Source organism: Dipodomys ordii, unplaced genomic scaffold, assembly GCF_000151885.1.
Source record: "Dipodomys ordii isolate 6190 unplaced genomic scaffold, Dord_2.0 Scaffold104, whole genome shotgun sequence".
In the NCBI taxonomy this organism is placed as follows: Eukaryota; Metazoa; Chordata; class Mammalia; order Rodentia; family Heteromyidae; genus Dipodomys; species Dipodomys ordii.
In genome coordinates this window covers 5,770,454-5,783,145 of record NW_012267320.1, presented here as the reverse complement: position 1 = coordinate 5,783,145, position 12,692 = coordinate 5,770,454, and the positions used below count along the sequence as shown (strand labels likewise).

General features: G+C 36.3%; 1 protein-coding gene across 1 annotated transcript; it reads right to left on the bottom strand.

Moving 5' to 3' along the window:
- Positions 1–9,607: 9,607 nt before the first annotated feature.
- On the bottom strand, positions 9,608–10,207 carry LOC105994043 (keratin-associated protein 26-1-like). The gene has a single exon (XM_013027451.1). The coding sequence runs from the start codon at positions 10,205–10,207 to the stop codon at positions 9,608–9,610; it is 600 nt and encodes a 199-aa protein (XP_012882905.1).
- Between the last annotated feature and the right edge of the window lie 2,485 nt (positions 10,208–12,692).

Here is a 12,692-nt window from a genome sequence, read left to right as displayed (position 1 = left end):
TTTGTATAATTTTGAATTTTAAGTGTTGTACAAAGAGGATTCAGATCAGCATACACATTTACATTGGTAGTTGTTAGTTTACTGTCATTTGTGCTTTAAAAAGCTGAAGGGAAGGTGAATAGAATTAAAATTTTAGGACACAGAAATGAATGAATTCCACATGCCAAAAACAGTAGCACAAGTGACTGGAAAGCAGAAATTTGAGTTTGAGTAGTGTTTAACATGAAAACATGGTATATATGTGATAAGAGATAGCTATAGTAAGAGTTAAACAACTCTGAGACAGAATTGTCAGGGCCGTGCCTTAATGAGCTATGAATCTCCCTCTTTGTCTCTCTTTCTTTCTCTCCCTCTCATTAAGAAGCATTTGAATATAAATATTTATTATTTTGTAACTTTGGACAAAATTTCTCAGTATACAGTAACTGCTGATGCTGCTTCCCTCCTCCTCCTCCTCCTCTTCCTCCTCCTCCTCCTCCTCCTCCTCCTCCTCCTTTTGGTCAGTCATGGGTCTTGAACTCTGAGCCTGGGCACTGTCCCTGCAGTGTTCAGCTCAAGGCTAACACTCTTATCACCTGAGCCACAGCGCCACTTCTGGTTTTCTGGTGGTTAATTGGAGATAAGAGCATCACAGACTTTCCTGCCTGGGATAGCTCTGAACTGTGATCCTCAGGTCTCAAGCCTCCTGAGTAGCTAGGATTAGAGATGTGAGCCACCAAAGTTTAGCTGCACAGTAGCTTCTTATGAAAAGGACCAGGGCAAATAGTATACACTTAGAAGAAATGTCTGCAGATGGAAGGAGACACGAAATGTAAAACTTCAGAATTTTGATGCAGGATGAGGATTACTTTTCAAAAATCTTTCTATCATTCTGGTATGGGGAATTCCAGTCAGTAGTTATAATAATCAAAAATGTATTTTTTTCATTTACTTTGATATTGTGATGCACTGTTTTATAATAGTCATTAGTTCCTCCCAAAGTGTATAACAATAGTGAATAATTTTTCTACCCTTTATAGTAAAGAATATTAAATTTCTTGGCAGTAAAATTAATAGTCCCTTCCCTGGTATATTTCATATACTTTTGTGCTAGGTGTCATTAGCTGGTTCCTTTAATGTTGAGCATGAAATTTTTAGAATAAGAACAAAATGCAGATTTCTTGGATTTAACCACAAAATGCCCATTTAACCACAAAATGCTCCTAAAACGGAATTTCCACATTTTCCAAGCATGTTAATAATAGCATTTTCTCTGTAGGTGACTGTGAGGATCAAATGACTTAGTCAAGCCAAGAATCAAAAGCATAATTAGTGTGTTGTCGCGACCGCCTCGACCCGCAAGGATGACGCGACAACAGGTTCTTCTCTCAGACGGTTTATTCAGGACCTTGTTTACAGCTTCTTTTCTCCTACTTCTCTCCTGCCCGCTTCTTCCTGCTTCTGCCTGTTTCTCCTGCTTTCTCCTTGTTTCTCTCCTGCCCGCTTCTTCCTGCTTCTTCCTGTTTCTCCTTGTTTCTCCTGCTTCTCTCCTGCCCGCTTCTTCCTGTTTCTCCTACTTCTCTCCTGCCCGCTTCTTCCTGTTTCTCCTCCCCATCCGCCCCAGCGCTCCGGTTATAAGCCTCCTGGATGGCCAATCCTGAAGCGCCACGTAGCATATACTGATAGGACTGCAAACACGGAAGCAAACTAGGAGCCAAGTCATAGCCATATAAGGAGTTGTTTTTTACAGAGAGCACTCATCACGAGGAAGACGGAAGGGGGAAGCCCGCGCCATCTTAGGTCGCATCCGCACCACGCGGCCCTGCCATTTTTGCCTTTGCAGCCGTCTTTGGTCGCGGCTCCCGCAGCTCTCCACAGTGTGTAGCTTATGTTTTGATGTTAACTTTTACAATTATCATAAGCCTATAATATTCATTAGTATCATTATTAAGGTTTAGTTTTGTTATCCTCCTTGAATGTTATCAAAAATTCACTGCATTTTGTAAGGTACACATAAAAAAGAAAGCTAGAGGATAGATCAAAAGGAAGGAAACTGAAAGGAGAGGAAGAGATAAAGAAGGAAGGGATAGAGGGAAGAGAGGAGGGAGGGAGGGAGGAAGGAAGGAAGGAAGGAAAGAAGGAAGGAAGAAAGAAAGGAAGGAAGGATGATAGGATGATCAAGCATCCATGAAGGAGCAGAAGAGATTTTTAATTTAGAAGGAAAAGCTAATTGTTGCATTTTCTCTAATCAGAAGTAAAATTTTCATATCATAAAGCAGGATAGATAATACAATGTTTTCTGTTCAGTAATAACTTAGAAGACATGTAGATCTGGTCTTTATATAGGTGTTGCCTTTTTGTGCTGTTTTCTGTCTCTCTCCTGGTGATTCTCCCTGTGGTGAAGACTTTCTGCCTGGGTCCCACAATGAGCAAATTTTTGGAAGATGGAACCATGAAATTGTACTTTGAGAAATAAACAGACTCATAATTTTAAGCATGTGGAATTTTAGTATTGCCTGTAATCATGGTAAAATATAATTCATTGACTAAAAATATTCATGATTCTTTTATTAATTGCTAGATATACAAGTATACATTTTATACTCCACTAGTATGAAATGTTTGTGTTAGGGAAATGAACCCTAAGATATGTATTCAAATATTTTTTTCTTTCATGCAATTGTTTATAACACATTTATAAGATAATTTCTTTGTTGCTTTGTATGTCCCTCCCACACAGTATAACCCCTGCTTTCACTGTATTTGATATTGGTGTAATTTGTGGAGGGGAAGGGAAAAACAAATTGTTTAAATAGGGATACAGGTGACCCATTGCAACAATGAGATGTAAGTCGTTATGTCGAAAATGAACTTTACAACTTTGGTAAGGGGGGAGTGGAGGAGGGTGTGGGGGAGGAGGAAGGATGGGATGGGAAGGGGAAACAAAGGAGGAGGCTACAATGCTTGATAAGAAATGTACTCATTATCTTGCTCATGTAATTGTAACCCCTCTGTACAGTATTTTCACAATAAAAAATAAATAAAATAAAATAAAAAATTTAAAAATTAAATAAAAATTAAAAAATAAAAAAGGAAATGTTCAATCATGTTTTACAAAGGTTCTATCATTCCTCATTTTTTCAGATGTATTTTTCTTTATTTATACTTTTAATGAAACTAAAGGGTCTTAACTTGTTTGAAGATACAAAAAATCCCCCAAAGATAGTGTTTTCTATTTCACTTGCAGCAAGTCTATCTTGAAATAATTATGAGTTTTTTTCTAATTTTGGAAAGCAGTATGGAGGTTCTTCAAAAGACTTCACATAGAACTCCCCTATGACCCAGCAATCCCACTTTTGGGCATTTACCCAAATGTTTACAAACAAGACAACACTAAAGCTACCAGCACAACTATGTTTATTGCAGCATTATTTACCATAGCTAAGATATGGAACCAACCCAGATGCCCCTCAGTAGATGAATGGATCAAGAAAATGTGGTATATATAAACAATGGAATTCTATGCCTCCATCAGAAAGAATGACATTGCCCCATTTGTTAGGAAATGGAAAAACTTGGAAAAATTATATTAAGTGAAGTAAGCCAGGCCCAAAGAAACATAGGTCCCATGGTTTCCCTTATTTGCAATATCTAGTATATGTATGAGTCAAGCGGAAAAGGTCAGATAATGTGATGTCAGGAAAATGAACCCTTAGATATGTATTTTAATGGTTTTTTTTCTTTTATGCATGTGTTTCTAACACATTTATAAGATTATCTCTTTGTTGCTTTGTATGTCCCTCCCCCACAGTAAAACCCCTGCTTTCACTATATTTGATGTCAGTATAACTTGTGGAGGAGATGGGGAAAAACCAGTTGTTTAAGGATACAGGTGGACCTGTTGCAACAATGAGAAGTACAAGTTGTCATGTCCAAAACGAGCTTTACAATGTCGGTGCAGGGAGGGGGGGGAAGGGAGGAAGGAGAAGGATTGGGATTGGGGAGGAGGGGGGAGGCTGGGAAGGGATGTGAAGGGTAAACAAAGGAGGAGGCTGCTGCTTGGTAAGAAATGTATGCATTATCCTGCCCATGTAATTGTAACCCCTCTGTACAGTATGTTCACAAATAAAATTAAATTAAATTTAAAAAAAGAATGTATGACTAGTACAGAATCATGATGTTTTGAAAGTAGAAATTTCTTTTGAATGAATCAACAAGTAAAATTGTCAAGTAAAATGGCAAAGGACAAACAGCAACTAAACTAAAAATACAATGATCCAGATGATCAGCATAAGTATGAAATCCTTTCACAAAATGATCAGGCAAGATGCTAAGATGACAATTGACATTCTCTAAAATGGAGATTGTTAATCCACAATGGAAGGATAAGCTAATTTGACAATGACTTTACATGTAGAAAACCAGTTGTAAACTATTAGACACATAATTCAAAGATTTGAATTTGTTAGATATGGCCAATGGAGAGAGTACTCGGCAGCAATGAGCACAAAAGTCAATGATCAATAGCTACAAGGGTTGAAGTATATAAGTTAAGAGCCAAGAAAGAGGTAGGCTTGTGGGTAGTAACTACTAAACAAACAGATCTGGGGTGTGTTATACATTGATAGTTGGATAGAACTTTTGAGTAGATGTTCATCAGGATGGGAATACACAAGGAATGGTGGAAGGATTGCAGGAAATTTCACAGGTTTTTATATACAAGTTGATATTTTTGGTAACTAGAAGGTTGATCAGTTGTCTCTCTCTAGAAAGTTGTCCATGAATTAAATTTCATGTTGGCATGGCAAGCATAGAGTACCAATATCATTGGCAGTTGTAGAGGAGATCACAGTGGCAGTGACGAGAAAATGTAGTAATTCCCCAAACTAGGAACTGTTGTTTGCAGGATATCGTATGTGGTATGATATAATACAGTTGAGTACGGCTTTCACAGGAGTTACAAAGGGCAGGGCAGTATGTATATATCTACAGGAAACTAGATCTAAATGTTCAGATCATAAACCTACATTCTCCTCATATTTTATACCAGTTTATATTATAACATCGAATTCGTTTATTGTTCTATTGCTTCTGAGGATGATTTTACATTCATTCATAAAATAAGTTCAGTTTGCCTCTTCTTTATATCTGTAATCCTGATTTGTTTGTGTTTATTGGTCCTGAGGAAGTGTGATATCATTGCCTACATATTTTATGTTACTTTGTTCCTGTCTCCACCTCAAAAATACTTAAGAGGAGTCCACTTTAATGATGTTGATTCTATTCATTACCCATAAGAACATTATGGTTAGGAAGACTCTTAAATTGAGAAAGAGGTCAAATGTTGATATTCTTGAAGCTTTATCATACTAAAATAGTTTCCATGTAACAAAATTCATTGAACTTTCCTGATGGAAACTATTATACCATTTGTTTTTCATCCTGAGTCCTAACATATTTGTCTTGACAATTTTATATAAGCATCTTAGAATACCTTTCATGAAGCTCTGGTCTGACAGCATGATACATTTCATATTAAAAGTTGAGTCTTTTTTTCAATTACTTGAAGAAATGTAGATGGTATTTCTACATAATAATATCTGTGACACACTTGCTTTTTAATAGTAAAATTGTCATTAAACTCCTATTGGTGGTGTTGAACTTTGTAGATTAACATAACATCAATAGTCATAAGCTTCTGTATCAGCATTGCAGAACTAATATATATATAGTCACTTGAAATCACTTATTAGGAGATTTGGGCAACAGGCAAGTAAATGAAGCAAATATTAAGCAGAACTTTAATGTTATAAGAAGAAAGATTAAGAGTGCCTAGTTGGACACAATCAAAAGAACTTTTTTAGTAATCATTTTGACTATGCCCATATATGCAAGCTAATATTTATGGAAGTCTATTTTCTTGGGACAGCTATATTCTGGAACTAGATATTTCTTTTCTCAAGCTTATTCTGAGTCAAAGAAATTAGAGTTGAGAATAAATGAAGGAAACTAAAAATCTCAAATTTCCACTTAGTATGTTAGAGAAAATTCATGATTCTTTTGGTAGATTCTGTCCTGATGCAAAATTATCCATAATTTTACAGTTTATTGAGGAATCCAGAAGTCTGATATTCTTTACTCTCTCTTTTTTATTTTAATTCTTTTTTTAATTGTGAAAATACTGTACAGAGGGGTTACAATTACATGGGAAAGATAATGAGTACATTTCTTATCAAGCATTGTAGCCTCCTCCTTTGTTTCCTCTTCCCATCCCATCCTTCCCCCGCCCCCCCAACCCTCCTCCCACCCCCCAAAGTTGTAAAGTTCGTTTTTGACAGAATGACTTGTACATCTATCTCATTGTTGCAATGAGTCCACCTGTATCCCTATTTAAACGATTTGTTTTTCCCTTCCCCTCCACAAATTATACCAACATCAAATACAGTGAAAGCAGGGGTTATACTGTGGGAGAGGGACATACAAAGCAACAAAGAAATAATCTTATAAATGTATTAGAAACAATCGCATGAAAGAAAAAAATACATTTGAATACATATCTTAGGATTCTCTCTTTTGAGAGATTATTTAGTAATTCTTATGGGGCTTACTAGAAAATATGAGAATTCATGTACCTGTGTAAATATGCACAGGGGTAGACAAACATAGGGAGAAACCATACCTTGGATATATTTTTAATTTTGACATATGGGACAGATTTAATGTGAGCTCCCCTTGAATATCTTTTGTTGTTTGGTTATTTGATTTCAGACAATGGAAGGAAATTGCTTGATATTTCACATTGGGAAATTTTCAAGTCAGGATTCCACCTTCTTCTTAAAGAGAAGCCCATGAGCCTCTGTATCAGCGTGTGGCCTATTACTGGCAGAAAATAACTGAAGATGTTGGAGTCATCAAGGGTTAAGGTAAGTTTGAGAAGTCTCTCTGACATTTTCCTATCTCTTCTAAGAACTTTAAGCACTTGATAAATGAAATCTTTCATGCTTTCATGTGATTTCCAAGAAGATTCTCTTCTCACCTTGATAAATCTCAACTAAAGAACATTGTGTGTGTACTTTACCTAAACTTTTCATGATTTTGTTGAAGCTTCCTTTTGCTTCTTTTGCTCTTTGTAAAGTTTGAAACCAGGTGACAACTAGTCTACAAAATCTCTCTGGCATGCTACCTTGGGGTTTTAAGAAAGAAATGAAATCATTCCTTGTAGAGTGAAAATAGATTTGGTCTCTAAACACCTGCTCTTGAAATGTATGTGATAACTAGGACACCATAGAATCTCATGTTATCAAACTAAATAGGGTCCCATCATTAATCATCACTAATTAAAATGTAAGTTCAATGCAGGACATGACAATAAAGGAAGGCTGGTATCATTAATCAAGTGGTCACATCTTGATGACAAGGCTCAATACGCATACCTTGATGACTTATTTCACCATTAATTATATTTTCATTCAATTTATAATTTCTTCTAATCAGTACAGAGGCCAATGGGTATCTTAGACTAATGCATCTCCATATAGCTACCTGACTGAATAAACTAGGATTAAAAAAAGAAGTATTGCAAAGTCTATTACTTTTAAGAGATGAATTTTGGAGGGAACAAAAAAATTAACATAATATAATGAAAATTACATCTGAGACTTTATGGATTTTATTCTCATATAATAGTTAACATACTAAATGCTAGTTAAACCCAAAAATTCTAATATATCCTCCATATGTTCTTTAAATTTCTATATAAACAGAGGTTTTTCATGTCTTTCTATTGCCTAATGATAACGGCTATTCTTCTGAGTTGGATTCAAGGGATTTTCATCGTGTACCACCAGGATGAGTTTTTCAGACACTTTCCATTGTTATTTTCTATTTTCCTTTTCCTTTTCCATTTTAGTTTCACTAAAATGTTCTGAATTTCCTAAGTCACTCCATCTCAGATACTTTGCACAAACTTACTCTCCCTGGGAAGTATGTTAGCTTTCCATAATAAATATATAAATAATCAACATAAAGTGATCAAGCTTAGGTTGGTTCACATTTTGGAGGTTTCAGTCCATAGTCAGTTGGACCTACTGGTTTGGGTCCGCTGTAAGGCAGCAAGCACAACATGCCAAGGATCATATAGCAGAAAGGAGCTACTCACTTTTTGCCCAGGAGGTAAAAGGAAGAAGTTTCAAAATCTCCTTCAAGACAAACTTCCCAGTAGCCTGAGGAACCCACACTAGACTCAACCTCCACCACCTTTCAGTAGCACTGACTTTGGGAGTAAGCCTTCAACAGATGGACATCTCTAGAACCTCATTTGTTATGCATCCTGAAAATTGTCCTGCATTGTTCACAGCAGGTCAATATCATGATCTCAGACATCCCTTCTGCCTCTCTCCACCATCCCATTAATGACATATTAAACACCTCATTTGACTTTCCCTATGTTAAAATAGGAGTTAGAAGTCATTTTCATACTAGTTAGTTACCTGGTTGTATATAAAAACTGGGATTGAGAGCATTTGATCAATTCTCATGGAAATGTATGGCTTTCTTCAGTTTGGATCCAGGATGGCTGTTTGGAATTTCACTCTTCTTGTCCTCTATATGTCAGCAAGGCCCATTTGCCATGTCTATGTACAGTGGTTCATCTAATTATGTGGAGCTTCAATTTTCAACATTCCTACAATTTGACCTTACCCCCCCCCACCTGCATTTCTTTGTTTTAATCTCTTTGAAGACTGAAAACATAGTAAGAATGCACTGGGATATGAAAATGTGTCAATGACATATTGTTAGCCTATAGTTACATGTAAAATGAATAACACTACTTTGAATTTAGCTTTAGGCCCTCATTTACTAGTAATGAAATCTTGGATAAGGGGTTTTATCTTATGAACCTTGTTCTTTATCAGTACAACAGGGCTAATCCTATTTCCCTTTTTCCCCTTATCATAAATTAGCTGTACAAGGGATAGTATTACCATGTGTACATACAAGGAACTTCATCAAACTCATTTTCTCTCTTCCCTTCCTTTTCCTCTTACCTATTGTTCTTAAACAATTCCAACAGATGTTTATGCTCTCTTTTCATTCATGCACATAAAGCAATTCCATCATATTCATCCTCCCTATTCAACTCTGTTACCCATCCCTGACACAGCACATTTTGCTTTCCTTTGATCCTTTTCTTTTTCCATTTTTTTAGCATACTGCTTTTCAATAGCTGAGAAGGATTAAAGTAATTTCTAGAAAATGCCAGGCATCAGATATGTAGTATAAATAGTATATGTTTCAATTCTAAGGTACATATTCTATTCCAAGATACATATTCTATTAAGGTACATAGAAATGACACATGACAAGAATGATGTGCATGTGAAGGCTGTGCTTTAATTATGAAGAAAATGGCAGGAAAGAGCTTTCCAAACTACAAAGCATTGAGAATTTTAACCACAGTAATAATAAGAATTTTTAAATGCTCAATAAACAGATTTTAGTATAGAACTTAAAGACATAATATAACCCTGTAGAATGAGAACCATGCATGTAAAGCTGAGTGATATCTCAAAGACAGGAAACATGAGTTCTTTCCAGCTACTCATGTTGATTTTCATTAATAAGGAGACTACCAGTTGCCTGAGGGGGAGTATCGCTGAAAATTGCTGTATGTATAATTTGTGGGTCTGTAATAATCAGACATGCAGGAGAATGGCTGGCAGCCATTGGACTGGTACCTCAGTGGTTGACGATCATAGCGCAGATAGCTCAATGGTTGATTACCACAGGTCAGGTAGCTCAGTGGTTGGCGGCTATACACCAGGTAGCCCTGCGGTTGATAGCCACAGGACTGGTAAGTTGGCAGGTGGTACCTCACAAGTTGTCTAGAGGATACTGGAGAACGGCAACTGGAACTTTGAGATGTGGGAGGAAGACAGCTAGTTCCTTGATGGACTCCAGACACGCCAGAAACAGTTGGAGAACAGCTGGAAGGGCTACAGGCATTTCTTTCACAGGTGTTAGACTGGAAGCTCCTGCGTTCACCAGAAAGTTCATGGCTGTTGTCATGGGCCACATGGCTTCCCAGGCTGCTACTGGAAGGGCAGGGAGCATCATCACAACTCACCTCTGTGGAGTGGAGAGCATTGGGTGAAGTGACAGGAAGATGGCAGGAATTCCTGAGTGAAGGAGAGCTAGAGTTGTCACAGCAGCAATTGTTGTCAGACATGATGGAGATAGAAGGTCAGGCCTAGACTAAATGGCAGAGAATAGGATGTCAGGGTGTACTTGTCACTTTCTGAACCTCCTCTTTATATACCTTGGCTCCTGGGTGTTGGTCCTCTCTGTAGTCTGTCCTTCTGTTCTACTTTAGAACTATTTGAATGTCATCTCATTATTACTGAGTTGCCTACCCAAGCAGTCCTCCCACTAACCCATAAAAATACAATGTCATCACCAAATCCTTCAAGTAACTGTCATTCCAAAGTGTCCATCAGGTCTTCCCAATCCAATCTTGCTTACACCATAACACCAAAGTAGGTCAACAGCTGCGTTAGGAATTCTACTCCTCTATCAGTATTTATAATTTTTGTATCTATTGTTAAATAATCTATTAATTAATCTTACAATTTGTGAGACTTCATTTATGACTACTTTTCCCATAAAATCAATATATACTTAGAAGTACAGGTAGATAGATACATAGGTATAGATATTTAAAGGCATTAATCATATATTTTTGAAGTGATACATGTTGAAAATTCTTGATTTGGGAACAGAAACCCATGTTTTCATTCTTTGGAGATGTAACCTGTATTTAGGGAAATGTGACATGAATTTCACTTTTAAGTGTATAGTTCCCAATTTAAAAAGAGGTGACCTGAAAAATCTTGTTAATTTTTGCTAAGATCCACACCCATTGACTTTATGTGTCACCCTTCTTTTTACTATAATGAAACTGAAGATGTTGGCAGATGTGTGTTGATATATGCTCTATGAATGCAAGGCCTTTAGATGATTACCTATGTAAATTTCAACACAATTTTGAAATAGGATAGTATGGTATTTATAGCTGGTTTTCTTCTTATTATATCCCAAAATATATTTTCCTGTACATAGAAGCTTTGGGAATAGTTTATATTTCCTTGTAACTTAATCAAGAAAAAAATTAATTACTAATTATTTTCTGAAGTTTTATTATCAGTTGATAACTTAGACTCACAATGTACTCATACATGGAAAATAAAAATAGAAATTACTAGACTGGTTGACCCAAAAGGCAAAAGCCTGATTTTCATTTAGTTATAGTATGGAAGTATGCAACTCAATTTCTAATAATGTAGTTTAATAATATGTTAAATTCATAGCAGTTACATTGTGAGATACAAAAGTTTACATGTTACCATGGTACATAGGGAATTTTTCTTTAAGTTATCAATAACTCTACATGGAATTGTGTTGTTGTGTTACTGGAAAGAGGATATTGTGGACTGATACTTCCATGAGTAGAACTCAACCATCATTTCTGTAAGTGTACATTCATGAGTTGTTAAGAAGGTTCATTTATGAAGATAATGTATATCATTGTATCTATAGAAACATGCTTTTGAGGACACATATTAGAGTAGAAAATCATAGGCATATGTAGTATAGTGTTTTCTTGCCCTCCAACTTCTGATGGTAGTATTTTTTGTCATGCCATGAGCCAACTTTGTGGCCTAGGCAAATATAGCCAGAGCTTATGAGCTCAGTACTATTCAATTGCTAGTCTCTTGCAAGCAGTTTCTATGTTAAATTTCTGCATATGAAAATCAAGTATATTTAAGAGCTTCTCAGCAGTATCTCTCAGGATGTATTAATTATTATTAAAACTATAACTATTATAGAAAGGAATTAACTGTTACCCTCATGGTACACACTCAGGGAAGTTGATGGTGAGGTCTGTCTGCTTGAGATTTGCAGTGAAAAATTGTTGCCAAAGTAGACTTGACTGAGCTGCTTTTTAGATTGTGACCATACACTGCCTTGTTAATCACAGTTGGTGGGAAAGTAAACCTTCCCATTTGGAGGAAGGGCATTCCATAGCTAAGAATCCCTGATTTTCCCCCACCAGAAATTCTACATATCTCATGCTCACTCATGTAAGTTTAGTAATTAAATAGGCACCTTCTCCACTTGAGACACCTAGAAATTTCTACTCTGGCATTGGCTACACCTCTGTTTCTGTGGGTATATTTTAACAGTCATATTTATATGGAACCAGATCTTTACAAAAACTAAATAAGGAGTCAGGTTGTAATTGTCTTTATTGGATGGAGAGGTATCTGCCACAACTAACAACATACTTCAACCTTTTTTACACTGAATCTTAGAGACTTTTAGAAACCATTAGCTACCTGACAAACTTAATCTGAAATATAGATGCCTGGGCTACCTATATTTTCAATTGGGAGTGATAATTCTAATATGTGCCCCCACAAAGCAACTGAATTCTCAGACTCACGCAAAAGTACAAGTATTTCTCTGTATTATGTGTTTGCATCCTTTAAGATGATCAATAACTACTCATGAATGGTGCTGTGGTATTGCTTGGTAGAGAATATTCTGGATTGTTACTCTCCATGGCTACATCTCCACCATTTGACACCAAGAGAGTAACTGTATTTAGAGACTATTGTAAATAAAATGGGATTTTCCCTTTCATTTTTCAGGTG

What these genes read in the sequence shown, in the direction of transcription:
- LOC105994043 (XM_013027451.1), bottom strand. Translation starts at nt 10,207, where the DNA reads ATGTCTGACAACAATTGCTGCTGTGACAACTCTAGCTCTCCTTCACTC.